The following is a 25316-nucleotide window of genomic DNA, read 5'->3' as shown; positions in this document are numbered from 1 at the left end:
GAAATAAACCGTGATGTTTCTTTGGGGAAGTGGGAAGTCTGCAAGTTTCCTCCTTGGAGCCTGGAGGTGACTCCAAAGTCCATGTGCCATCTGCTCCCCTGCTTCAGGCTGCTGTTTTGGCAGGGATGTGTCTCTGCTCGGATTATGGACATCCACTGTTTTGTGCCAGGATTGTGACTTTTTGCAGCTCCTGTAGCTCAAACCCAGCAATTGACCGGAGCACCCCAAAAACACCTTAACCCCTCGGATGCGCACAAAGGCACCCACAGCTTCCACCGCCAGAGCCAGAAGACTCGCTGCCGCAGGACCAACCTGTTGATGCGTGGCATTTTCGGGTTAAACCAATTTACTGTTTTATCCCAGGCCCGGGGCTGCTCCACAAAGCTGCCTCCCCACCCTTCTGTAGTTTCGGAAGACAAATCCCTGGGAAGTTTCATAACGTATGATGGAGCAAGTGATGTGCTGTCACAAACATCTTGGGGAAATACCAGATTGCAAATCAACTGACAAATGATTCCCTTAATTAATAATGAAGCAGTTAAGTCAATGGTGTATGTTTATCCACTGTTTGTGCACATTTTGAAAGAGGGCCTGCCGGGATCTTGGAAGCCTGGAGGAACGTTTTGGTGTTGATCTCTCAGGAATGTAATTACCTCACTTGCACAGAATACAGATAAAATTTATATTCTTTTCAATATGATGTTTTCAGGTATTATTTCGTTAAATTGATTTAAAAATCAGGCTGGAGAGGGCAAGAAGGTGAAATGTTGGGAAGCCCGCAGCCTCTAGCTCTGCTGTTCCCACACCTTCCCCTTACAGACCCGATCCTCAGCTGGGGTCAATTAGTGCCGACCTCCGACAGCCGCGGCCCCCGGCGGCTTTGCACCAGCTGAGCACGCCGTCCCGCGTGTCCCGTGAGCAGCGGAGCCTGTCCCGTCTGCTCTGCGGGCTCCCTCTGCTCCGGCCACAATTTCTGCCCCCTCCCGTGGCGCTGGGATGCTGTGCGCCTCTAAACATAAGTAAGCACGGCGAAGTGTATATAAACAAAAGGGTCCGAATTTGGGAGTGAGGAGGAGGAGAGAAAACATATTGTATTGCTCCACTCTTTGGAAATTTCTATGCATTTGTAATAACAAAATTACCATAATTTGCTCGTTAAGGCAGCTAGATCAGTCAAGCATTGTTCCAAACAGGCAGGGGCTGCTTCTCGCTCCAGGTCTGCCAGTGAGTTAAGCGCGGTGGAAATTAGCATGCAAATAGCCCTAATTCGGCGGCCGAGCTGTCAGATCCGCATTCAGCTGCTTGTTCCCTTTGAAATCCCTGACAGGAGCGGCTCAGGCAATCCCACCCTCAAGTAGATCCAGCCAGAAGAGGTACCAAGGGGGCACCTCCTGAGTGACAGTTTGGCTACCTTCAGTCACATCAATCAGTCGCGTCAGCCGGCAGCGGCGTGTGGTGATGCCGGGGGGCCGTGGGGCGGGGGGGTGGTTTCCAGCCAGATCTCGGAGCCTGCCCACCCCGGGATGGTGTGGGGTCTGGTGCTCCGGCAGCCGAGCAATGCTGCCCGTGGGATAGGGGAGTGCGCTGTTCAGACAGTGGTTTTCAAGGTCAGCAAAACGCGTCACTGTCTGGGGCTGTTTGGCGCTGGGACATGGCAGCCGGGGTCTGTGGTCCTTTTCTCTGGAGCTCTGCTCAGGGCCCGTGGCCTGGCTGTGGCTACGGAGCGGGTGCGGCATCGTTGTGGAGGATGCTGTGCTGGGCAAAGCAGTGTGCGGTCGGCACGGGATGGATGCTGCCTCCGGCACCGTGGCTGCTCGCCGCCCACGTGGACGGGAGGAGAGGGCTGGGGGCACACAGCTGATGGGACGGGGCTCTGGTGGGAACCGTGGGACCCTTCCACCTCCTGTCTCAGAGGCACCGGTGGCAGCTGGACACAGAGGCTGCTCCCTGGCGATGGTTCATTCCGTGTTACGGGTCTGATGCTCTGCCCAGCCGATTATAAAAGCAGCAGTGAGAATTTAAACAGCCCTTTGTTGCTGTTCTTGGTTTTTATGTTACTAAAGATTTTTCTGTCCCCTGCAAGTCAGTCGGTTTTGGGCTCCATCATGCAGCTACAACAAACACGAGTCTCTGCCCCAAAATATCTGGAGCCAGAAATGTAAAGATGAGGTGCTTCCAGAGGAAATGTGTTAAAAGTTCACCCTCTCCTCGTTAATTGCGATAGCTCTGTAGGCAGAGCTCACCCTACGCATTTCCCCCCATCAAGGCGGCTCCCGGGGTCTTCTCCCTCTGCTGGGGGCTGCACCAGCATCCTCCTCCTCTGGGAAGGCTGGAACAGCTTTCTGAGGGTTTCCTCACAGAGGCGTGCTGCTGCATGCTCTGTGAGTCCCCTCCCGTTTGCTCGGGTTTTGTCCTAATTGACAACGGTCTGTTGGCGGAAACACACTAAGAAAAAGCTGACGCTAATTAGGAAGCCGTGAGGTCTGAATTAGTTCTGATTCATAAAGCTGTGGTTCGGGTTAGTGAAGCGGAGCACCCAAAAGCCCGTCCAGGTGCCCGCTGTCCTGAGTGTGGCCTCTGAGGTGCAAGGGCGAGGCTGGAGCTGACCCGGACTGCTGTGCTTGCCGGGCTGAACTCAGCCCCCTGGTCCATGACGAGTTTCCCGGCTCAGAGTGGCGGCGATGGGAGAGCACACAGGATGCCGTATGATTTCTGAGTGTTCAGCCTTTTTTACGCTTATGTCTCCTCGTGTTATGTCAGTACCCAAAGTTTAAACAAACTGGAGATTACAAAGTTCCGCGGTTATGAACAGCAAATTGTGGGAGCTTTGGGCACTGTGCCGTGCCCAGCATCTGTCAGGGATGCCAGTGATGGTTTGGGTGCGGGAGCAGCTCTGCGCCTCACGTGCCGGCTGCGTGCAGGAGCCAGACCCAGCCACCAGAATCAGTCAGGCGGTTTCCTGACAAACTGTGTTCGGCTACGAGCAAGTGCCGCCATCCCCAAGGTAAGCGGAATGGAAAGCATTTCATGGCCTGCTGTGCCCGGGAGCAGGAGTGTGACGCGGCTGCTCTACGCCAGCGCGACGCCACGTGAGGAGTGTGTGGTGTCGCCCCGCAGGCAGCAGCCAGTTCGGAGAGCAGATCCTGTGTTCCCATCCCATCCGAGCTCTGCAGCTGAGGTGCCAAGTGCTCCTTGTGCGGGGGTGCTGGGGAGGATGCCGTCTCCTTTCTCCTGTGCGTTGGATCCTGGCTGTCCCGTCTGCCTCCCTCCCGGAGCGCTCCAGGGAAGGGCAGCCTCTCGCGCCTGGTCCCAGGCCTGGGTTTCTGCGCGTGTGTCTGGCTTTGGGGGACAGCCGGACGGGATCTGCCCAGCTTCCTGGCGTTAGGAAGCACTTGCGAAGTAGTCCTGCAGTGAAATTTGCGTGGGCAGGGGAACGTGTGAGCCTGGTGCTGCACCCTGCTCCCCGCAGCCTCCCTTGCTGCTGCAGAGTGATCTGTGCAGAGATTTGGAAGGGGGTTGCAGCCGTTCTCCTGCAGAGTGTTCCTTCTGAATTCAGCGTTTTTACCGCTTGGTGGACTTGTTTTCCAAGAGTTCAGGCTTGATTTCTGTATAACGGTTGCTGGAGGGATTTTTCTTGCTGTTAGCACTGTTTGAACGTTGGACATCTGCCCTGCGGTAAATTCCAGCACTCAGAACTGGTGTCTGTGGTACAAACTGAAATCAAGCATTTTGAAATTAAGTGTTCCCTTCCCAGGAGTTTCTGGACACATGGAGACTTTATCAAAACAAGTGACAATGCCAAGACATTACAATAGACTGTAATGCGGTACGATGCAATGTGATGTGATCAGTACGAAATAAACAAAATGGGGTAGTGTAAAGAAAATCAAACTAAGTGAAAAACTTAAAGCAGAATGACATGCATCGGTAAAAATGAAGGACAGTGCTCCAAGGACTTTCCCATTTCCACAGGGAAAGGTCCAAGGACACGTCTCCCTGCTCATGGGCTGTCTGGCTGTGCCAGGAGAAGAGGGACAGCCCGGATGGGGAAGTTCTACCCGGATGGGGAAGAACATATCCTTCTCCAGAAAGAACAGTATGTTTGCTTATTTCTGGGATGAAATACGGCACTGAGGGGCTTTGGTGGCAAATCAGTCATCTGCCACCTATGGCTGCAGTGGATTTGGGATCATGCTCTGCACTGACTGCGGAGTAAGCTGGGAAGTTTCAGTGTAACCCCCTTAATTCCTACATAGAAAGACTAAAATCGGCACTCTGGTCCTGACTAGCTGGCCGTTTAGCAGCAGGTGCACCAAATCCCGTCGGTCTCGGGCAGCAGCAGCAACAGCGGTTGCTTTGCCTCATGGAAGCTTTGCCGCAGAATAAAAAACTTCCAAGCACGTGCAGACGTTTCACTTGGAGCGTCATCCTGCTGCGCGTGGGAGGGGACGTCCCGTCTGTCATCCCTTCCCCTCCACGTGTTCTCTTCCTTGGCACAGTTCGTGGCTGATTCAGCTGGATCCGGCCGGGCTGCAGCTTTGGCCACGAGACGTTTGCCGGCGGAGCGGCGGTCCTGCTGCAGGACCGAGCCGCCGTGCTGCTGGAGATTGACCTGAGCTCGGCTAACATGCTTTTCCTCGGCATTAAAAGGATGACTGTAACGTGGATGTGGTGTAAAACCAAAGCAGTGCTGTGAAAATCAAGTGAGAAATTATCTGTCTTCTGTCACTCAGGCATTCATTTGCATTGTGTTTGGTGTCAGAAAGGAAAACTGACATCCCTGCTGGGGCCGTCTCTCCGTATTTCAGAGCTTGCACAGGCTCCCGCAGTGATGGGAAGAACCCGAGGGGGAGAGCAGACCCTGCCGACGTGCTAAACCCGCAGTCCGGGGCGGCTGAGGCCCGGAGTCCCGCTGAAAGCGTGGTCTGGCAGGCAGACAGCCATGATGCTGAGGTCTTGAGCGGCTCAGCCGGGAGCGCTCCTCCATGCCGGGGGTTTACATGAGAAGAGACTTCTCCGTCTGTCAGAGGTGCTGGCACCTTGGCAGAAAGGGCAGGACTCACCGTCGCCTGGCGTAGCCGGCGCTGCTGGCCCGGTCCCGGTGGAGCCGCGGCTGGCTGCCGGCGTGGTCTGGCACGGCCACCAAGGGTGGGGATGCCCAAGATGTGGGGAGACGCTCCCTCAGCCACGCAGATCCTTTCCTGCCCGCCTTCACACGTGCGTTTGCAGATAATTGAAGATGCTTCCATGTCAGCAGCAAAGCACCTTTATCAGGCTGCCAAAATGCTTAATTTCCAGACTTCACAGTTTCCACACTGTAGCTATGTGATTGTGGCTCATAACACTGCATCTACTTCTGCTACGAGCTGAATTACTTGTGTAATTCCTGGAAGTAACTGCTCATTATATTCTTGTTACGAAGGCTGGAATTATAAAAAAGGCTGGAGTCAGGACGAGGCGTGGAGTGGGACATTTTCATCTGAACCAAAAGCAACATTTCCATTACAGGGTTTGGAGAATTTCATCCCACAGGGTTCTTCTTGGCACTTTTTTCACCAATTTGGGATGAATCTGTATTGTAAAGCTTGGTGTTTTCTGTGAGCTGGAAGTTTTCCTTTCCATCCCGCCTGTGCTGCCGGCCGGTCAGTCCGGGGCAGAGAGGATGGAGCGGTACCTGCCCTCGTCCGCTGCGGGGCGGCACGGGTGCGGATCTGGAGAGCCTGGGCGCAAGGGCAGGGACTGAGGGACAGCCGCTCCGTGGCTCTGGGGGGCAGCAGGCAGCCCCACGGACCAGGTGTGGGGCGAGTCATGGGCTAGGCTGGGGCGAGCAGCTGCAGCAGCCGGCACGGAGCGGCACCGTGTTCCCAGCCCTGCATCCAGCGCCGACGCCGAGGCCCCAGGCATGGCTCACATGCCTCGATGGGCTCGGTGTCGCTGGCCGTGTGGCTTCTCGCCCAAGGGTCTGCGTCGTCACGGCTGGGGGAGATGACAGACGAGTCTGTGGGGGAGCCGGGAGAGGGAAGGGGCAAATTCCTGGCTGTGGTTCGCGGCAGCGCTGTGGTCTGTGGGGATGAGTGGGCAGTTGTCCTCCCAGCACGGGGAGATAAATCTCCCCTAATGCGGCTCCAATGTGGTTGCTCTGTGGCAGCACCTCCCTTTGTTGTATTAAAGTTAAATACCTTTGTGTACAAAAGTTTAAAGCGCATAGCTAAAACCGACGTGCTTGCAGTAATTGCGGATGTAAATCTTTTTTGTCATCCTGCGAAGACTGGGTGAGGTGTTTCATAAATATGTCAGAAGCAGCATTAAAATTTTATGGCAGGCAGCACGGGTCGAGAATAGTACGGTGACTTCACAGCAAGGTACGTCCACCTCAACCCACAACTCGTTAGTCATTGATGGGATCTCTGCACCTCGCAGCTTCTCGGAAATGAGGTAGCTCACTAAAATCTGTGTGTTACTGTTTTCTTAAAATATGACAGCCTGCTCAGAACCGTTAAAAATAAAATCGTCCATACTTGAGTGGGTGCTAGTTAATATAAAGATAAAATAAGGGGGAATACTGTCCAATCAGTGTGATCATAAAATTATATAGAACCTTCATTAGAAGTTAATTGGCAGTCTTGATGGGACTGGAAAGTTTGGAGAGATGCTCTCTGAGTGTGACCAAGTGCCTGCCAGCTGCAACTGCAATAATCTGCTGATGTGCAGGGAAATTAGCCAGTGTACGCGCTAATTTCATTTTGAAATCACAGGTGTGGAAGCTGGGGTGATGACTGCACCTAGGCTGGGCGTCAAAGGGTTAATGAGTGACTGCAGGGTGTTACAGACGTGAGTGAGGTGTACTTTTGGTGAGTGTACAGATAGTGGTGGTATGAAAACGCAGATTATAATAACTGATCCGTGGATCCGCTGGATTCTTACAATGGATTTGACGGAGGATTGACAAGCCTGTTTTTCCCTACACATGTAAAGAGCGTGCACGGACCTGTGCCCGCGTGTGGACAGCTCTGTATCAGGGTGCGTGTCTCTCCGTACACACGGGCTGTGTTCCTGCACGTGCTCCCCGGAGAAGCCGCTGCCGACGGTGCGGTCCCCGACACGCCAGGAAAACGCTGCAGAGTCTGCTGGTGGCGGCGGCTCCCGATACCCTGACGGGCGGATCCGCATGCGGTGCCCCACCTGCTGACGGAGCAGACCCTGCCCCTGCTCGAAGCCAGGTTTCGCCCCTGGCGTCGGTTCGGCCGTTGGGCGTGTTGCTGTGATGCTGTCTGTAGGGAACTGAATGTGAAGGAGATAGGAAGCGTTTCGGGCCGCAGGTTGTTCGTCCCGCTTTTAGGAGAGAAATGAGCTTTAACACGCAAAAGACATTCACTCTTGTTGCAAGTTTGTTCGGGAGGGTGCTGCAGGTGCTGCTCACGCTGCTGGCCGCTGTAATTAGTAATTACTGCCCCGTTTCCTGGCCGTTCTTTCAGTGTGTGGTGCAGGCGCTGTCTAATTAATGGCATGGCGTTAACAGCCCTACCTGGGATGCTGTGAGCGGTGCCGCCCGCGGTTGGCCGGGCTCTTGCAGTACCAGGCAGCTCCAAGGGTTCGGACTTGATACAGCTGGGTGGAATTTTTGACGTAGTTTTATTGCGTTGTGTTTGGAGAGCGCAGGTGGGGGTTTAGAGGGCTCAAAACTCGTGGTTTGTCCTTTTTTTTCCAGTGAAAATCAAGAACTGAGGGTTTTGTTCTGTGTAAGGAAACTTCTACTTGAAACTCATTTGTGAGGACTGTTCTGCTGAAATCTATCACTTTCATCCTCAGAAAAAGAAGAAAAGAAAAATATTAATTGTGCAGAAAGCATTTCCCCTTCTCCATCTAGCAGTGCTTTATTCAGTTCTTCCCTGTGGGAATGGATGAATTGCCTGTGAGCGAGGGTCTAGAGACCAGGAGCAGCTTCCCGTTTTGACACGGAGTATCTCAGGAATTTTGAAAAGCAGCTTCTTTCTCTAAAAACTGCTCATTGAAGAGGTTTTCCAAAACGGCATTTTTCAGTTCCCTTGGGGAACATTTCTTCGTCATTAAAGCTCTTTCCAACCTCAAACCACACCAGCCCCAGCAGTGAGCAAGCGTGGGGGGTGCGTGATGCTGAGCTGCCTCCCGTCCCGCTGACATCCCTCACCAGCCGCCAGCAGCACCCGGGGCGGCAGCGGCCGTCTGCCGGGAGGACACTGAGCTCCGAGCTGGAGTGAATTGCCCAGGGACGCGTGCCAGCCCTTCGGGGCTTGACCACCATCCCGAAATGGAAGCCGGAGGCAGGCGGCGAGCTCCATCTGAGGGAAGGACCAATAGCACGGCTCCTGGTCCATGCCCGCTGCCCCGCTGCCCTGGCCCTGGGGCTGCCGTCCATGCCTGGCGCTGCTTGGTGCGTCCCAACGTCTCTTTGGGGTTGTGCTTTTTGTAGCCCGTGGACTGCTCTGTCTAGAGCAGGCGGGTTCACAGCCAAGTGCCCCTGGTCCACGGAGCAGAAGGCAGTTACTGGTGTCCTCCATCCCGTGGGACAGAGAAACGCAAGGCACCAGGAGAAGACCTGCCGGATTACCAGTGGCCAACCAGAGGCGTGCCCCGGGTTTCTAGTCCCCCAGGGTAGATGCAGCTGATGCTTACAGATAAAAGCAGAATAAATCACAAATCCTGTTGTTTGCTAGTGAATGCTGAAACTGGAACAAAGTCCAAGTTTCAATCAAAACACAAACTGCCAATAAAATTACTTTGGATTGAGTGAAAAGTTTTTTGATTGAAAGCTACAGTTTGTTTTTCCAGTTGAAGTTTTTGGACTTTTTTTAACCTCATTGAACTCAATTTCAAAACTTAATGTCTCTCTGAATTTAAAAGAAAAAAAAAAAAGTATTTGTTTGGAAAATATCTCATTTGAAAAAAAAAAACATACAGAGCTTTTTTAACTGAAGGAGTTTGCCAAAATTGTCACAGATTTCCAAAACTATTTGTGATGTGAAATTACATTTTTTTTGTGAAAGCAGGATTTCACTGAAAGGTGTTTCCCAGCTCGCCCATACATGGAGAAAGCTTCTCAGGGAGCGAGTTGTGCGTCACGGAGGCTGCAGGTTCCCAGGCTGCGGATCCCTTTCTCTCTCGCCCCGAGCCACGACGACAGCTTGGTGCGGAGAGGCAGATTCGCTTTGCTGAGGGGAAATACGCCGTTGTTCTCTGCAGAGAGGCCAGACCGTTTCCCTTCTTTTCTGAGGTCTCTCAGACGTGTTTGCACTCCGACTTCATGCGGGTGCTGCCCGGGGCTGCTGGATCACGGAGCCAGCTCTGGGGCGGTGTTCGCGCGTGGGGAGAAGTGGCTTCTCCTGCTGCCCCCCGGCTGATGCCCACCCAGTGCAGGGGCTGCCCGGCCCTGTCGCACCGGTGGCTGCTGTGCGATGGGTCTCAGGGCTGCGTTTGGGTGGCCGCTGTCCCGCGGGGTCCGTCAGCGCCGCGCAGGCTGCTGGGGTGTGTTCGTGTGGCTCGGCGCTGCGTCAGCCCCGCTCCCCGTGCAGCCGAGCATACCTTAGCTACCAGGGTAATGATTGTTGTTGGAATTCGCTGAAGAAATTTATGATCCGCGTGATTGCTTCCACAAAAGAAGACGATAGAAAACAAATAACAGTCATGAGAATGTTAATTTTAAAAGTTGCAGTAAGGTCCTTTGCCACAGGGAAAGGCAGGGACACCTGTAGCCCCTGCTGGGAGGTTGGGCTGGAGGGAGAGCCGCGTTCGTCCTCAGGGACCCAGCCTAGGGATGAGTACAGTGGACTATTTTAAAATTTACCCTGGACCCCTGTGAGGAATGGGACAGGCATTGCTATTCTGGCCAGACTCCATTTTTTGTCCCACAACTCCTGTTTTGCAGCTGCATTTGCTGAACGCTGTTTCTCCTGGTTTGTTTTAATGTTCTGCCAATGGAAGGGCCAGATTAGACGCTGTCCTGAGCCTGGAGCTTGGATGACAAAATGACCCAGCTAAGCAGGAGCAGTGGAGAAAACCAGCGGCTGGGACGGGTCCGGCAGGAGGGACGGTGCCGCCGCGCGGTTGTGCTTGCTGTCCCCGTTGGGAAGCAGCGAATCCCACCGGTGCTCACCGGGAGCTGTTGCGTGGTGGTCACAGGGAGGAAGGGGCGTTGTGTGGCCTGCACATCGTGTGGCCTGCAGCCGTCATACGCATGCTGCCACTCACCCCCGTGGTCATGGTGGCTCCTCCTCAGCCCAAATGCGTGTACAGAAAGATGGTATCTGAGAAAACGCAGTGCAAAGTGCGCGAACGCCTCTCCGCCTTCACGTGGCTGGCTCTGGTTGAGCTGCACCGGCTCTGGAGGTTCTGATTCACGGGGTCGTCCGAGACTCTGGGACTGGAGCAGTGTGCTGAACTTGGAGGTGACACACAGAACTTCCTTGCTGAGTGTTTGTTCAAGTTTTGTGTTTCAGTCCGGAGGTACCAGCGGCTGGGTAACAAGCTAGGCTGCTGGTTTCTGCTGATGTTTGGTGCCATGGGGTCCTAAGAGGACACGGCTAAAGGACAGAGTCGTTGCTGCTGTGGTGCCTGACGGGGCCGCAGCCGGGGGCCCGGTGCGGTGGAGTGCAGTGGCCGGCCGAGCTGGGGAGCAGGGGCCCGAGGGAGATGGGAACTCCCCATCCGGGGAGATTTCCACGCCTGGCTGGCATAGCTGGTGTCGGAGCTGGCCCTGCTTCAGCTGGGGTTTGGACCAGAGAACCTACAAAGGTCCCGTCCAACGTAGGTTACTCTGTGATTGCAGCGTCCATGTTAAAAAAAAAAAATCAGTTGACCCATAGCTTGCATCGCCTTGCACCTGCCGAGATCCAGAGCTGGCTGAGGTTGACTCTGGGCTGTCCGGCGGCATCTGCTGTCCCGTCTGCCCACCCTGCTGCCTTTTGGTGGGGTAGAGGGGTTTCCAGCACCTTCCTGCCCCGAGTCGCGCACCGCTGCACAGAGGTGTCTGCATCCTCCCCGTGCCCTGCTGGGGCAGTTCCCTAAGGCCACGGCAGTTTGAAGGGCACCCTCACATCTGTCTCTCCATCTCATGGTTCCTGAGGTTTTTAAGTGCTTTTCAGTTTTGCTGAGCATCACAAAGGAAACTTGCAGGAAGCTTGGCTTAAAACCGCACAGACTGTAGAGATGAGTTGATAATCCCCAGAGAAAATGCTGCAGAACGGGTGACGCTGTTCTGCCTGCAGCGGCGGGTCCGTCTGCCGCCTCTGGACTGCGCGGCCGCCCTGGGGCCCGTCCTGCGGGCGAGGGGCTCTGCCGCTGTCCCACCGCCTCAGGGCAGGGTGCATCTCCTGGGACTCGCTCTGCCTTCTGGCAGCAGTGTTACTGGGAATGGTCCTGCTCCCCTCCCCGACTGCACCTCTGCCTCTGGGGCTGACGGGGGCCTGAGCCCGTTTGGGCCACAGCTGCATAGAGCGTCACAGCGGTGTGGAGTCAGGTCCGCAGCGAGAGGGGGGCTGACTCTGGCAGAAGCCCTTGGTTTGGGCTCTTTGTGTCTCAGCGATGCCAGAATTACTGAGGATGGGTGCGATTGCCACCCCTTCCTCGTGGCGCGGGCAGGCAGTGTGCGCGCGTGTGCAACACGCCGCATGTGTCTCCGGGTAGCCGATTTGTTGTGTTTTCGAACGGGGCGAGGGCTGGCTGCTAAGCAGCACTGTCAAGAAGTGTGGCTGATAGACCCTGGAATATCTGGTGGAAATCATGAGGCATTCACGCCGCGTTCATTCATCGAGCTTCCTTGCACCTCTGGCTGTACCATTTGTCTGCCCGAGTGCTGCGGTGCTAGTAGCAGGGCTTGAGACTTTCTCCATCACTTCTCCTTTTCCCCTCCCCTCTCTCGTATTTCTTTTCTCTCATTTTCCGTCCTACCCCCCTTCTCTCTCCCCCTTTTTTTTTCCCTGCAAGGCTGATGGATATGCAGAGTATGTTAAGAAGCAAGCAATACTGTCACCGAGCTGATGGTGCTCAGTGACTCCTCGAGCTCCTGGCTGGTCTGTACTGCAGGAGCTTGACACCCTGACCACTGAGGCATAAAAAACAGAGAATTGGAAGCCTCAGCCTGACAGGCACCGGAGCATCCCCCAGAGAGGGTCCACGATGTGTGTCTGCATGTGAGTGTGGGGAGGAGGGCAGTGGGGATGGTGGGGGAGGAGAGCGAGACGGGAGAGGATGAAACAATGAGATGTCAGTGCGTTCCCACCCGCAGCCCTGCCGCAGCACTGATGAGCGTTTAGAAATTGCTGCTGCCCGCTCAGTGGCACGCGCAGCGTCGGCGCGGGATGGACTGAGTCTGTGCGGCCTCGGGAGGATGGGAGAGAGGAGTGGCGGGTGCAGAGGGGGAGGCAGAATAGTGGGGCAGCTGGGAATGAGGAGTTGTCCTGTCCTCAGATGGGTACGCGTGCCTCCCTCGGCTGTGGCACTCACAGGGGTGCGGTGGCTCACTGCCAGCTTTGTCCAAAGCCTGGGGTGATACCAGCATCTGGAGGAGCTGGCAGGCTCAAAGAGCCCGTGGCAGGGGTCGGGGTCTGTCCTGCTGCCCTGTCCGCCCGGTCCCTGGGTCCCGGCACCACGCAGCTCCAGGGGAGGACACGGCGGTGAGATGGCTCCCGTTGGCTTTGGCTTGTGCTGGTCAGGCAGCGCAGCTGGTTTGTGCAGCTAAAACAGGGCTGAATCTCTGCATTTCCCACCATCCTGTGGAGAGGAAGAGGTGAAACTGTTGGGACAGGCACTCTGTGAGCCCCTTGCTGTAGAAGAGGCGCCCACGGGGTGAAGGGGTTTTTGTGTGGCGCACGTGGGAAGGAGGACCCGGGGTGAGGCCTCCAGGACTGGGGAAAGTCACATCGCTCACCCACGATGTTACCAGCCAGTTTGCTGGCCATGCACGTGCCAGGCTTGGGCAAACACGGGTAGGGCAGAGCCAGGGCAGGGACCTGCTGGAAGCCGAGGGGATTTGGGAAGAGAGGGCGGGCAGGGAGGGCTCTGGCTGAGCAGACGGTGAAGGTGGGGAGGCAGGAGAAGGGACCAGAGAGGAGCCACTGTGTGGCTGGAGGGGGCTTGCTCCTTGGGGATGCCGCTGCCGGTGGCCCTGGTACCTCAATGGCTCCTGACGTCTCTTCTGCCTTCGCCATCTTCACCAAGCCTCGCTCCTGTGGGGTGAGCACTGTGGTGGAGCTAGCTGTCGGTTACTGAAGTCATCTGTCATCCAGGACAGGGAGCAGAGAGGAAATGTAGATCTGATGAGCTCCACCAGGAAGAACGGTTTGGAAACAGCTCCATTTTCTATGGCGCCTGGTGAATTAGCACCGTTCCTTAGAAGCTGTAATGAGAACCCGCTCAGAGCCTGTGCAGAAACATGGCCAGAGTAGCAGGGCGTGCTGCTGGCTTCAGACCTTGCCCGGCTGTCCTGTCCGTGCAGGCTGGGTCACGATGGAGAGGGCAGGTCCAGGCTGGTGGGTGCAGTCCCCAGGGTCCACAGGGCTGTGGGGAGCAGAGAAGAGTTGTTAATGGAGACGCCCCGGAGCAAACCGGCGATGGGCAGCTCTTTCCATCAGCACATTCAGTGCGTTCACCAGCATCCTTTGGTGGAGGCTGGGGCAGCTCCTTGTTACTGCAAGCAGCATCATGTGGACACCAAGCTGCCCTGGAACCGACCCTAAATTTTGTCACCAACCTACTCATGGGCCTGGGGACCCAGACATGGTGCCCAGGGCGGGTTGGTGGGTCGTGCTGGCTGGGAGTGCTGAGCCTGCGGAGCTGGAGATGGGACAGTGGGGTTCGGCTGCTTGGCTGGGGTACAGGCAGCCCCGGCGTATGCGACAGGGGCTGCGCCGGTGCCGAGGACCAGAGCAGGTGAAGGTCACAGCGAACATCTTCTGCCGCAGCCTGGCAGCCCTCACCTCCTCTTGCCGTAGGAAGCCTACTCTTTATCACGCTGTGTTGTGCGTGCATATATTGTGTGTGAGAGAGGGAAGAGGAGAGGAGGAAGAAAGAGAGAAGGAATGTGGGAAACTGTCATTTGTGGAAGATTTCCTAATAAAACAGCAGCAGTGTTGGGTTTGGCACGGTGGAGGAGCCGGGTGCCCTGCGCAGGGTCAGAGCCCCGTGGTGCAAGGCTCTGCCCTGAAGAGCCTGCAGCTGAAGTATGAAACGGGAGATGACACGTGAAGAGAACAAACAGATGGGGAGAGTGGGAGCAGGTGAGGAGATAAATAGCAATAGCTCCTTGAGCCTTTTTTGTGCCTTTGTCTGGAGGGTTTCAAAGCCATCTGAAAGTGTCCCTCTCCTTGGGCTGTAGAGATGGGTGGACATCTGGGACCAAGACCACGTTCTCGCGGAGAGCCTGGAAGGGTAGCTGGTATCTAGAAGGTCAGCTGGTTCCTCTCCGGCTGGCAGAGAGCCCATCTGAGCAGCCCTGCCCTCGTGCTGCGTTTCTTGCCCTGGGTGCTGTAGGGCTGCAAGAGGCAAGGGCCAGCCCCGTTGATGGGTCCCAGAATCCTCTCCATCCCCCTGAGCTGTCTTGCTCCTGCAGCAAGGACTGGAGAGAATCCCACCAGCTCAGGGCTGCAGCACAAAAAGGACGTGTAGAGGATGGCTGCACCCATTTGTGTGATAATTCTCCCATCCCTGCTGCCCTTGCTCACAGAGGTGCCCAGCAGTGCTTTTACGGAGGCCGTCACTGCAGCACAGCGCACACTGAAGAGCTCCTCTCCCCCACAGTGGTAACTGTGGTCTCAAATCAAATGATCTTTTGTTCTCTCTTTTTCTCTTCAACGTAGGGAGCGAGTTTTCTGGGAGCCCGTACAGCCACCCACAATATTCAACGTACAACGACTCCTGGAGATTTCCCAACCCTGGACTCCTGGGTAAGTTCCCATCCCTGACCTAGGGCTCGGTGAGAGCTGTACCTTGCTTGCGCCCGGCAGCGATCGCCCACCACCATGGGGTGGGCAGGACATGGTCCTGTCCTGGTCCTGAGTCCCCGTGCTCGACCCCATGCAGGACTGCAGGTCTCTGCTGGAGCTCACAAGTGCTCTTGGTTCCCTTTGCCAGCAAGAAGCCTGTGCCCAAACCTCTTGTCTTCCTGTTTCTGCCCCATAAAATCCTCCCAGAGACACGAGGTGTTGCCAGAAGGCAGCATCCCCATTTTTTTGAGGGTAAAGACTCCTCTTGAGACAAAACTTGGGATGCCCGGTTGCTTATGGCCGAATGCAAGCCCCCGTTGCTCTGTTGCACTGTTATTTCTTGCTCGTTGACGCACTTTGCGTTTCTCCCCGACCTCGCATTGCGTTTGCTCCCCGGTTGTGTGTCTGCCCGATCCGTCCCTCCTCTGCCAGCGGCCGCTGCGCCACGCATCCTCACTGATGGCAGCGCGATCTCTGCAGGCGGTGGGGGCCGGGAGCCCCGTGGCTCCTGCGGGATCGTGGCCCTCATGTGAAGGATAAACATAATCCATTTTACACCACTGTCAAAAACTGGCCCACTCTGACCTTATATACATGTAGCATGCAGTAATTAGAATTTTTCCCTGCATAATTTGCATGGATGAGGTAAGTAAAATACCAATTAATTGTCATCTCTCAACACAGGAGGAGCATGCCTTGGAGATTTCCAGATTTATGGATGACAGGGCTGTTATATGTGACCTCCAGCAGGGAAATAATTTTGAATTTTTGTCATACTTTTTTCATCCAGTTTCTTTGTTTTAAGTAATTGCGTCCCCGTGTAATTGAGCCACCCAGGCTGTATTCATCATGGCTCTTGTCCTTAAACAAATCCTTGGGGAGCCATAGGCAGCCTCTGCCTCCCGTGCCATGGTGCTGGTGTAACGCCGCTGTTTGCCGTGCCACAGTTAAGGGTTTGTTAGCGCTTCCATCATAAATCAGTGGACCAGTGGATCTCCAGCTGATATGGATGGGCATAGCTGCACAAAGCTGGGGGAACCCCGGCGCATAGACCCCCAGTTTCCATGGCCACAATCAGCAGGGTTTTGGCTTGGCAGCGTGGGGACGGTGCTTTGGCCAGGGGGAAGAGCACGTGCCACGCTTTCTTGGTTTTGTTTTTGCAATTCCTTTGGAAGCAGGAGAGCTGCCTCAGCAAAGCTCTGCTGCATGGACAGGCCTGGGGAGCCGGGTTTTGGGTGGCTTTGTAAATTTTGCCTGCAGATGGGTAAAGAAACTGGCATGATACTAAAAATCAATGAAAATCCAGCCCTCTCCCTTCCCCATGGAGAGAGGGCTTTCAGTGACGCTTCTGCGCTGCGCAGTGTGCTCCTGCCTGTGGGTGCACATCCCCGTGGGCGAGGACCTGCACACCGGAGCCACTCCGGAGCCAGCCCGAAACCTTCCCAGAGCGCCGCGCAGGCATGGGGAGGGATGGGCAGTGGCGTAGGGGTGGGCAGTGGCCCCTGGACTCCGGCAGCGGCAGGTCGTGCCCACGGCCCGCTTGGCTCTTGGTTTGAGATGACAGGCACATCTTGCCCGAGGGTGCTGGCCAAGGGGTGCAGGGCAGGGTACGTCCCTGTGGTGCTCCGAAGCTGGTGGAGATGGGCAGGTCTGGGTCAGGAGAAGACTTTAAAAGAAAGGCTGGTCAGGAGCTGGCTGCTGGGACACCTTTTACCTTTGCCTTTCTCTTCTCTCTGTGCTTCCTCTTTCTCTCGTTTCATTTTCGGATGATATGTTTTGGGGGTGAATTCTGTCCCATCTTCGACCCTGCGGGAGGCGTGCCGTGTGAGCAGAGCTGAAAGGCAGGCGTGCTCCCCACAGCAAGGCTCGCTTCTGGGGCCGGCGAGGATTTCTGCAGCAGAGTTTGCTCAGCAGCATGCTGTGAACATGCTTTAAATGAGGCAAGGGGCAAAAAGATTGGGATGCTACTGTTCGGAAACTGCAGCTGTACTGAAGTGTTTTACAGGATAATGACAACAGTGCTGGCATTTATTGCTGGCAGGAGCTGTTAAAATGTGTAGCCTTGGCTTCTTTTTTATCTTCTTCGAAAGACTTTGTTTTGGTATTTTCAAAATCTTATGTTTCAGTGAACACAGGCCCAGTCACTGCGCAGATAACGTTATATTGCTGTGAGTGCGCAATGACACGCTGATTTGGAGCTAGGAGACTGGAAGCTTTGATGTATCAAAAAGAAGAAGAAATCAGAATTTTTGTTCTGCATCTAAGGATGGACTTACCGTTCCAGCTCAGCCTGGTCACAAAGCTGGGAGTGCTGGAGTTTCCTGGTGGGGGATCCCCTTCTCTGTCCCTGGCACTTTTCCCGTACCCATTTGGCCCTGTACTGTTGTTGCTGCGGGACTTGCAGAGCTGGCTGGGAGCTGGTGCACCGAGCATCTCCAGGGTCCGTGGCCCAACACCTGGACGGGGAAGCCCAGCCCGATTCCCCGTGCCCAGAGCGCTGGAGGGTGGTGCCGGTGAGCTGGCGCTCCAGCAGATGCTGCGAGGTGCAGCTGTAGCCGAGGAACCCGAGCAAGAGCATCTCCATGTCTGGCCACAGGCCAGGGTTGGACCTGCAAGATCATGGTCACCCACAGCTCTGCCTCCTCCCTGGAAGCCTGGTCCTGCACTCCAGTCTCCCTGTGTGCCCACTAACCCTGCCGGTAGCTCAGGGCAGGTGGGAATCCCGTGTGAGAGCCTTAAAATCCTGGCCCAGGTCTCCTTGCACACAGGAGGCTCCGTGTGATGAGCCTGAGCACCCGCAGCAGAGAGGAGGTTAATTTAAACTGTACCCAGGATGCTTCCACTTGTCTCAGGAGTATACGTGAGTGCTTTTAGTAATCCTCTCCTGAGAGAGTCTGGCAATATCAGCCTCAAAGCAGAAACCTTGACAAAATTAATCAGGACTGTTACATGGACTGACACAGTTTGTTTTACTAAGTCCCGCTCCCTTCACCGAGATGAAGGTGTAATACTGTAAGCACTTAACAGCGCCTACGTCCAATTAATTCCCTGTGCTGGCGAGGAGGAATCGCACGGCAGCAATCGCACCGGGCTGAGACCAGTGAAAGAGCAGCGAGAAGGAGAGCAGCCGTGATTTGCAGGTGGCAGGAAGGAAGGATATCCGGATTGAAAAATGGTTTTTGGGGTGAATAAAGAGAAGAGGAATAGAGACAGCTGAGTGTGGTGAAAGGGCTTTGGTCGCTAGTGCTCGGTCTTTGTCGCGTGAGTACGGAGCAGCAGCGAGAGGCGTGAGCCGGTGCCTCCGCGGGAAGGCAGGGCCATGCTGTCAGCATGCAGGCGGTGGGAGCGGCTGCCGGGCCCCAGCAGAGAGCTGGCTGCCGCCCCTCGCCGCTGTCCCGTCCCTGCTCTGCCCTTGCGCTGGTGCTTCCTGCTCCACTGCACCTCTGTGCCACAGCTGGCGCGGAAGCCGCTGCGAACGGGTGGCAGCTCCCTCTGCGGGGCAGTCCCAACTGCCGTGCCCTATCGCTCCTGCAGAAGGGGAGACAACCAAGCCGCAGTCTTCCGGAGTAGTCCGCAGGGACAGAAGATGAAGTCGGTTACCTGCTGCAGCTCTGCGGCATCTTCCCACTCCCCCGTCCCATTGTCGGTCCCGGTGGCACCCGCACCCAGCTCTGTGGCAGGGCCACGATGGCCTTTGCTGCACAGGGTCCTGCCCCGACCGCGGCTGGAGTGAGGACAGACCCTGAGTTTCCAGAGGGATGTGCTGGGAAGAGGACACAAACCCTGGCCGGTTGTGTGGTAGCTCGGTGGCTGTGGCCAGGAGTCCCCATCTCAAGGCCAGAGGAGGAAGGTGGAGAAAGGCACATCTTTCTTTTTTTTTTCCCCACTGCACTGTGAATGGCCTGCGAGTGGTGTGGTACAGGGATGCACATGGATGTGCCCACAAACGGATGGGAATCAGGCACGCATGCGCCTGGGGCTCAGTCCATCACTGTCAGCGTGTCCTGGCGCACGCCAGCGTAGAGGCCGCTGAACACGCGCTAAGAGTGGGTAACAGCAACGCGGTCTAATGAAGAAAAATGGTTCAGTTTCGTGCTGGCTTGTTGCAGTAACTTCTTTACCATTTTTCTGCTTCACATTTGCCTTGATGCTGCTCGCGGTGGGTTTCGTCTGACGCCGCGTCCCTGCTCTTGCCCAGATGTGGTGCCTGGCTGGGAGGGTTTGCCTGCACCGTTGCAGTGCCGTGGCTGCCGTGCCGGCGTGGCATCGTGTGAGGGCACGGCTCAGAGCTGGTCAATTAAGATTAGATTCGGTTCTTCTGGGGGTTTCTGTGAAAAGATTACAGAACAAGTAGGCACCAGAAATGACTATGTCAAGAAACAAATTGATGGTAGTGTGAATTAGAAAGGAAAAATGACAGAAGGACGAACAAGTCTGTTCTGGATGGGGACGTGGTGACAGGGAGGAAGAGTGAATGCTTTGTGATGTGATGTTTTCATTTTTCACCGTAAATACAAGCTTTTTTGATTTCACTGCTGAAAGGCAAACTGGAAAAATCAAACCTGAGAGCAGTGTAAGGCCTTTGGAAAGCATGAGAGAAATATTGGGCTTTGGTAGCTGCGCTGAGTCCGAGCGGCAGGGGAGGAGGAGGGAGGGGAAAGTGAAGGCTCTGACCCCAAAAAGACCCCTTTTGCCCCAAAACCTCAGGAAGCACTGCATCTGGCTCTGGTGTTGCTCCGTGGGTGAAATGGTTGGGTGCCACTGGATCCCCTCCCTGGATCTGGCACCGCTCTGCCAGAGCTGAGCTGCCATGGCCAGTGCCGGTGCCAGTGCCGGCAGGGCCTGGGGTCTCCACCGGCGGTCACACCTGGGAGCTGGGCAGCAGCTCCCCCTGCTCCCCATCGACCTCCTGATGCTGCGGTGGGTGAGGACAGCAGTCCCCCTGCCTCTTCACGGGCCTGCGAGGCATTTTGCCTTGAGGTGCTGCCTGCCCCATGGTGGGAGGTGGCCTCCAAGGACTCCTGGGCAACAGGAGTGGCCATCAGGGGACATGGGCTGACAAACTGGGCACCCCCGGGCACTTGGCCCCCTGTTCACTGGCTGCAGAGAACACCCCCAAAACCCCAGCTAGACAGGGCACGCGCATTTCAAAGTCTGGTGAGCTGTTGGGTTTGCCTTTGCTCATTCAAGGCTGCCTCCTTTCACCAAGGAAGGCCTCAACGTTTTTAATTGCTGGATACACAATATATAGTGGTTTATTTCAGGCGTTCACTGTCCTTGTGAAGCTTTCCAGCATTCTCCTCCACGAAATGCGGTTCCGGAGGCTGGGGCTGGTAGACCTGGTGTCAGTTACCTGGAAGAGGAGCGTCCGTCCAGCCTGGGACAGCAGCTGTGGTGCCCTCAGCAGATTACACAAGGTTGACAGCTCTCCACTTACGCAAGTGTAAATGGGACCATGACCTTCTGAAGGCATCTGCTTTGCCTCCTTTGATTATGGCTTTAAATACTTACCTTTTAATTAATAAATCTAAATGAGATGGGCTCCTGTCTAAAAGTTCTACAAACATCTTTGCAAATGCTTAGTCTGGTCAGTGATTTCACGGACTGTCCCAAATTACTCTTGTGTATGGTAAGGCTACCCCTCCAGACAGCTGGGACCACAGTTCTGAAGTTTGGTTTATGTTTTTCAAAGCCAGCCCTTTGCAGCGTGTTTGCATGATGAAGTTGGGATGTCTGGGGCATCAGGGATGGCGCTGAGGACGGCACAGACTTCCCCATGTACAAGCTCCCATTCTGCCTCAGCACTGCTTGATGCAAAAGCCACGTTCCTCTAGGCAAATCCCATCATTTCTGACCCATCGGGGTTGCAGCAGTAGAGTTATCACATGCTGTGGTAGGACTCTGATCATGAGAAAGAGCTTTCTTTTCTATGGCTGTGCCAAGGAGTGCGTTGCCTGTATTCTTCTCTTACACCGAATCAGGGTTGGTTTGATCACCGGTGCACCTGGAGGATTTTTAATAGCTGGTGCGGTCTGGACAGATTGGTATCTCTCTGGGTACATCTGAGGTCAAAGCCGATGGTCCAGCCTCATTCCAGCCGATGGTCCAGGTTCCAGGTGATCCTGCGGTGGTTACCCTGTCTACCAGTGCTTGGCCCTGCAGGGCAGAAAATCGTCACCAGTATTTTTCAGACCTTTTCTCAGTAAACGAGTGCTTCGACATTCATCAGTCTGTGAAGCTATAAGCCTGGCCCACACAGTTCATCCCGATGTGTAACGTGTGTATTCAATGCAAAAAACAGAGCATAAACGTGATCAGTCTGAGGCCTAAGTGTGTGTTCAAAAGCTGTGATATGGAGCATCAGATACGTCACGGGATGAGGCATTATTCACTGGAGGTGGTTGTAAACTGCTGTCTGGGTTCAGACTTGTCACCAAGTGGGTGAGAAGGTCACCAGTATTTTCTAAAGATAATTTCTCCGCTCAACAACTGTATTGGGTGCCGAGGACTCAGCTGGCCAGGCAGAGGCTGGCGCAGCGGGGTGATCCCAAGCCGATATGGTAGCACAAGCTTAGTCACCCTTTCTGGAGCTCCAAGGTCACTGCCAGAGCTGAGCAAAATCTGGACAGCTGTTCCCTGATAGAATTAGTTTGAGAAACGGGGGAATTGGTGTTGAGCCTGGTGAAATATGTTGAATGCTTTGGGGTTCAACCTCCTCTCCCAAAAGGAGGGGAAAAGTAAATCAGATATGTTAGAGCGTGGTAACGTGTTGGGGCTGGAGCGTTTCGACCTCCCATTCTGGAAAGTAATTCACTTTTTTGGTGAAGTGAATGAAACCAATGTTTTGAGTGGAGGAGGGGAAGGGGGCACCCTGCAGCCAGCAGAAATGCAGAGCCACGGTAGCAGCGTTCTCACGCAGAATGCATCATTGTGATGTTTTATTCTAATTACCCAGCCTTTATTGCTGTGAGCCTGAGCCCGGGCTGGAGAGCTCTCTGCTGCCTGCGTCGGCACGCTGCAAGCTGGCACCTTTCCACCTTTGTCTTCCTCACGGTCATCTCCTCCCTTGCAGGCTCCCCGTACTACTACAGCGCCGCAGCACGCGGGGCAGCCCCACCGGCCGCCGCTGCCTACGACCGCCACTGACGCCGGAGCCTGGGGCGCCGGCACCGGCTGCGTGCACCGCCTGGGACAACCGCGACGAGCCGCCTTGCCACAGCCACGCCAGCCATGCTGCGAGGGAGGGAGGAAAGTACCTAGTAGGAACATGCTAACTGAAATTTTGCTCTTTAAACTCGATGAACTCTTTATTGCTGTATTCTCAAATCTGGTCGTGTTGACTGGGTCTCAAATCGAACAAGGGAAGAGGAGGAAGCAGGAGGACGCGGTTCTCCTGACGCGATGAGATCAAAACCGCGCAGTAGCTTCATGTCTTCTGCAGCCGGCTGGCTACTGCTCCGGTGGCCTGCGGGTGCCACGGCTGTATCTGGGGATAAGGAAGAGGTGTGAGCAGCCCCTCTTGGGGCAGCATCCTCTTGCTGCACACTGAAACAGGCTGTGAGACTCAAGGCAATTTAATTTTCTTTTTTGTTTTGTTTTGTTTTTGTTTTGTTTTGTGGCAAAGAAAAAAAATCAGTCTGCTCGATTTTACACAAGCACCACTGTAAATACTGGCTTGTTTGTATTACTATAAGAGTGGCTTGAGCATAAGCAGCAACGTTGTACAAATACGAACCCAAAACGCATCTGAAAATGTGTTTTGAGACTGGTGCACTGATTCAAAGAACTCAGTAAGCTTTAAGCAACTTTGAACCAGGTTAACACTCACTGCGGCTGTATCTCGGGCTGATGTTATTTCTGTACAGAGCATCTTTATCGGACAGTCGTGTGTGACCATGCTGAACGCCGGCATCAAGCACACGAGCGACTGAAAGACACGGGCAGTGTTGTGACATTTTACTGCTTAATATTCATTTATGTTCATTTGTCATCGTAATGAGCGCTGAAACAAATTCTCTGGTTTCGAGTTAAGCAGCATCCAAGAAGGAATTCCTCAATAATCGCTGACACCTTGTGTACATCTCAATGGGTTGTGTGCTACAACCCAACTGTGCACACCCTGGGAGGAGCGGGGAGAAGCACCACGGTGATGATTTTTGTTAAACAGACTTACTGAGTGGGGCACACCGAGCGCGGAGCGGCCATGCGCTTTCTGAAGAACACTGGACGGGAAGAGGCTCGTTTTGGGGTCTGTGCGTCTCAGTGGAGGTGTTTCAAATTGAAGCCGCCGTAGCCCAGACGTGCGGCAGGGGGGTTTTGCCCGTTAATTCCACTTCCTCCCCTCCCGCTCAGACAGGGAGCACTTACAGTGGCGCGTCCTTTGATGCACGGCTTCCTGGGACTAATGAAGAGAGGAGAGTGGCTACAAATGACCGTCTAAGCAGCTACACCAGCCATCGCCGCTGCGGGACACCAGGAGAGCTGCTGGTTTCCCCCTGCAGCCTCCCCCTGCCCCAGGCCGAGGGCAGCCGCCCTCAGCCATGTACGGGTGACAGGCATGACCCCATCCCCTCCTCCTGAGGGTGGTGGAGAAGCTCCCTGGCTCTGCTGAGACGGAGATCTGGCCATAACCTCCTTATTCCCAACCTGGCCGTCCTCATCGGCCCGGGGTGGCACTGGCACTGCAGAGGGGTCCTGTTGGCGCTTGCCTGTTGTGTCCCGAGGCAGAAGAAGGGTTGTTGGTTTTGGACCTGAGATGCATTCCTGTGGATGAACATTCACGTAAAAATTCTTGCTTCCAGCTGTACAAGCATTTCTCTGAAATGGCAGCTCCTGAGTTAACACTCCTCCTTCCCCACCTCATTGCTTGTGCTGCCTGTCTCTGGTGTCCTCAGTGTCCACTGACCCCTTGAGAAGCTCTCTGGTGTTCCTCCCACGCTGGTGGTGTCTCCTCTCACACTATGGAAGTGCAGCCATTGCTTCCAAGTTCCCAGATGTGTCCAGATCCTCAGAAGCCATGAAGGCACCCAGGTCCCACTAGCTTGACGACATTCCAGAGAGATGTTCATGGAGGCCATTGGGGGTCTTGGCCTGAGTCCTTCGCACTGTGTCCCTAAGCCAGAAGTGAGTTTTGTAACAGACTTAGCAGTGAGAAAAGTCCTGCTTTTCATCTTTCAGGGGTCAACAGCTGATACATGCCTGGCTTTAGCTGAAGACAAATAACAGCATGGACAATTGACACAGGGAAACGTCTGATTGCATTGGTGCCGTCCCTTTCTGAGCACCACGTGATCACTTACACTCGGGTGGCAAAGCTGCAAAGGGCGTTTCTGTCCCTGGGTGCTGGTCGCATGGGGACTCCGTGAGAGCCCCTGGCTGAGGGGTGCGCGTGGTCCGCACCCTGAGCACACACACCTTCGCTGCGAGCTCAGAAGGGGATAGGGCTGTCCAACGCCTTGGCTGAAGAGAAGAGAAGCGAGGGTTTGACTGCAGACTGTGAGGCTGCGGATGGTGGCTCCAGAGCAGCGGTGGGCTGCGGAGGCATCAGCTACGGAGGCATCACCCACTGGGTGACCAGGCTGGGCTAAAACAGATCTTTCCGTCTGACCAGTGAGGGAACAGCAGCTGCTGTTGGCAGTATGAGGGTCCTTCACCCGCTCCACACACTGCCCTGCCAACACGTTTCTTTTATTTGTTTCCTCAGTGGTGTGGCTTGACGTACGCCAATTCAGATAAGATTGAGAAGATCAAACACGAGGCTTCAGCAGATGTTAGCACGCTCGGGATGGAGACTCTTGTAGTTGGGCTGGGGACTTAGGAAAGGGACAGCGGGTGTATTTCCCGTGAGGAAATGGATGCTGCTGGATGAAGTGACCCAAGGTGCTCAGACCTGGCTGACCACATAGTTTTCATCGGGACTCCCTGAGGGTGGCCCCTGGCCAAAGCCACTTGCCGGCCATGGTGGTGGGCTCCATCCTGTGGGCAAGGGGTGCAGGCAGGGATGGTGCAGGTGCACGGGCAGCGTACAGTCCCGACTGGAGCTGTGAGAGGAAAACCCCAAACTCCCACCCTTGCACAAACAAGGTGGGCGCCATGGCTCGCTCCTGCCTGCTGGGACTGCTTCCCGGCGAGAAGGGCCAGTAGGAGTTGGCCCATGCCGTACTTCTGGAAAAGACACTTCTATGACAGAACTTTCTGGTTTTGAGAGTATTTTGCCTGGGATTTACAAGCTGCTTTCCTCAGGAGGTCTGGACTTTCTGTCCATGGTTTTCATCATGGGAATCCCCCTCCTCGGGGAGTGTCTTTGAAGAGCGCTGCTGGCAGAAGTTGGTCCTCTGGGGATGACGGAGAGTCCCCTGCTGC

The 25316-nt window shown here is 55.0% G+C and overlaps 1 protein-coding gene across 7 annotated transcripts in view; it reads left to right on the top strand.

Moving 5' to 3' along the window:
- The window catches only part of PAX5 (paired box 5), a 123009-nt gene extending 100909 nt beyond the window's left edge, over positions 1-22100 (top strand). For all 7 annotated transcript variants that reach the window (XM_086770300.1, XM_086770299.1, XM_086770297.1 and 4 more), the window contains 2 exons: positions 14829-14915; positions 22027-22100. In XM_086770300.1, the coding sequence (XP_086626426.1) occupies positions 14829-14915; positions 22027-22100 (161 nt within the window). The remainder of the gene's footprint in view (positions 1-14828; positions 14916-22026) is intronic.
- The last annotated feature ends 3216 nt before the right edge of the window (positions 22101-25316 follow it).

The sequence above is a fragment of the Chlamydotis macqueenii genome, chromosome Z, assembly GCF_036417535.1.
Source record: "Chlamydotis macqueenii isolate bChlMac1 chromosome Z, bChlMac1.mat, whole genome shotgun sequence".
Classification (NCBI taxonomy): Eukaryota; Metazoa; Chordata; class Aves; order Otidiformes; family Otididae; genus Chlamydotis; species Chlamydotis macqueenii.
This window is presented reverse-complemented; position numbering and strand designations above follow the sequence as displayed.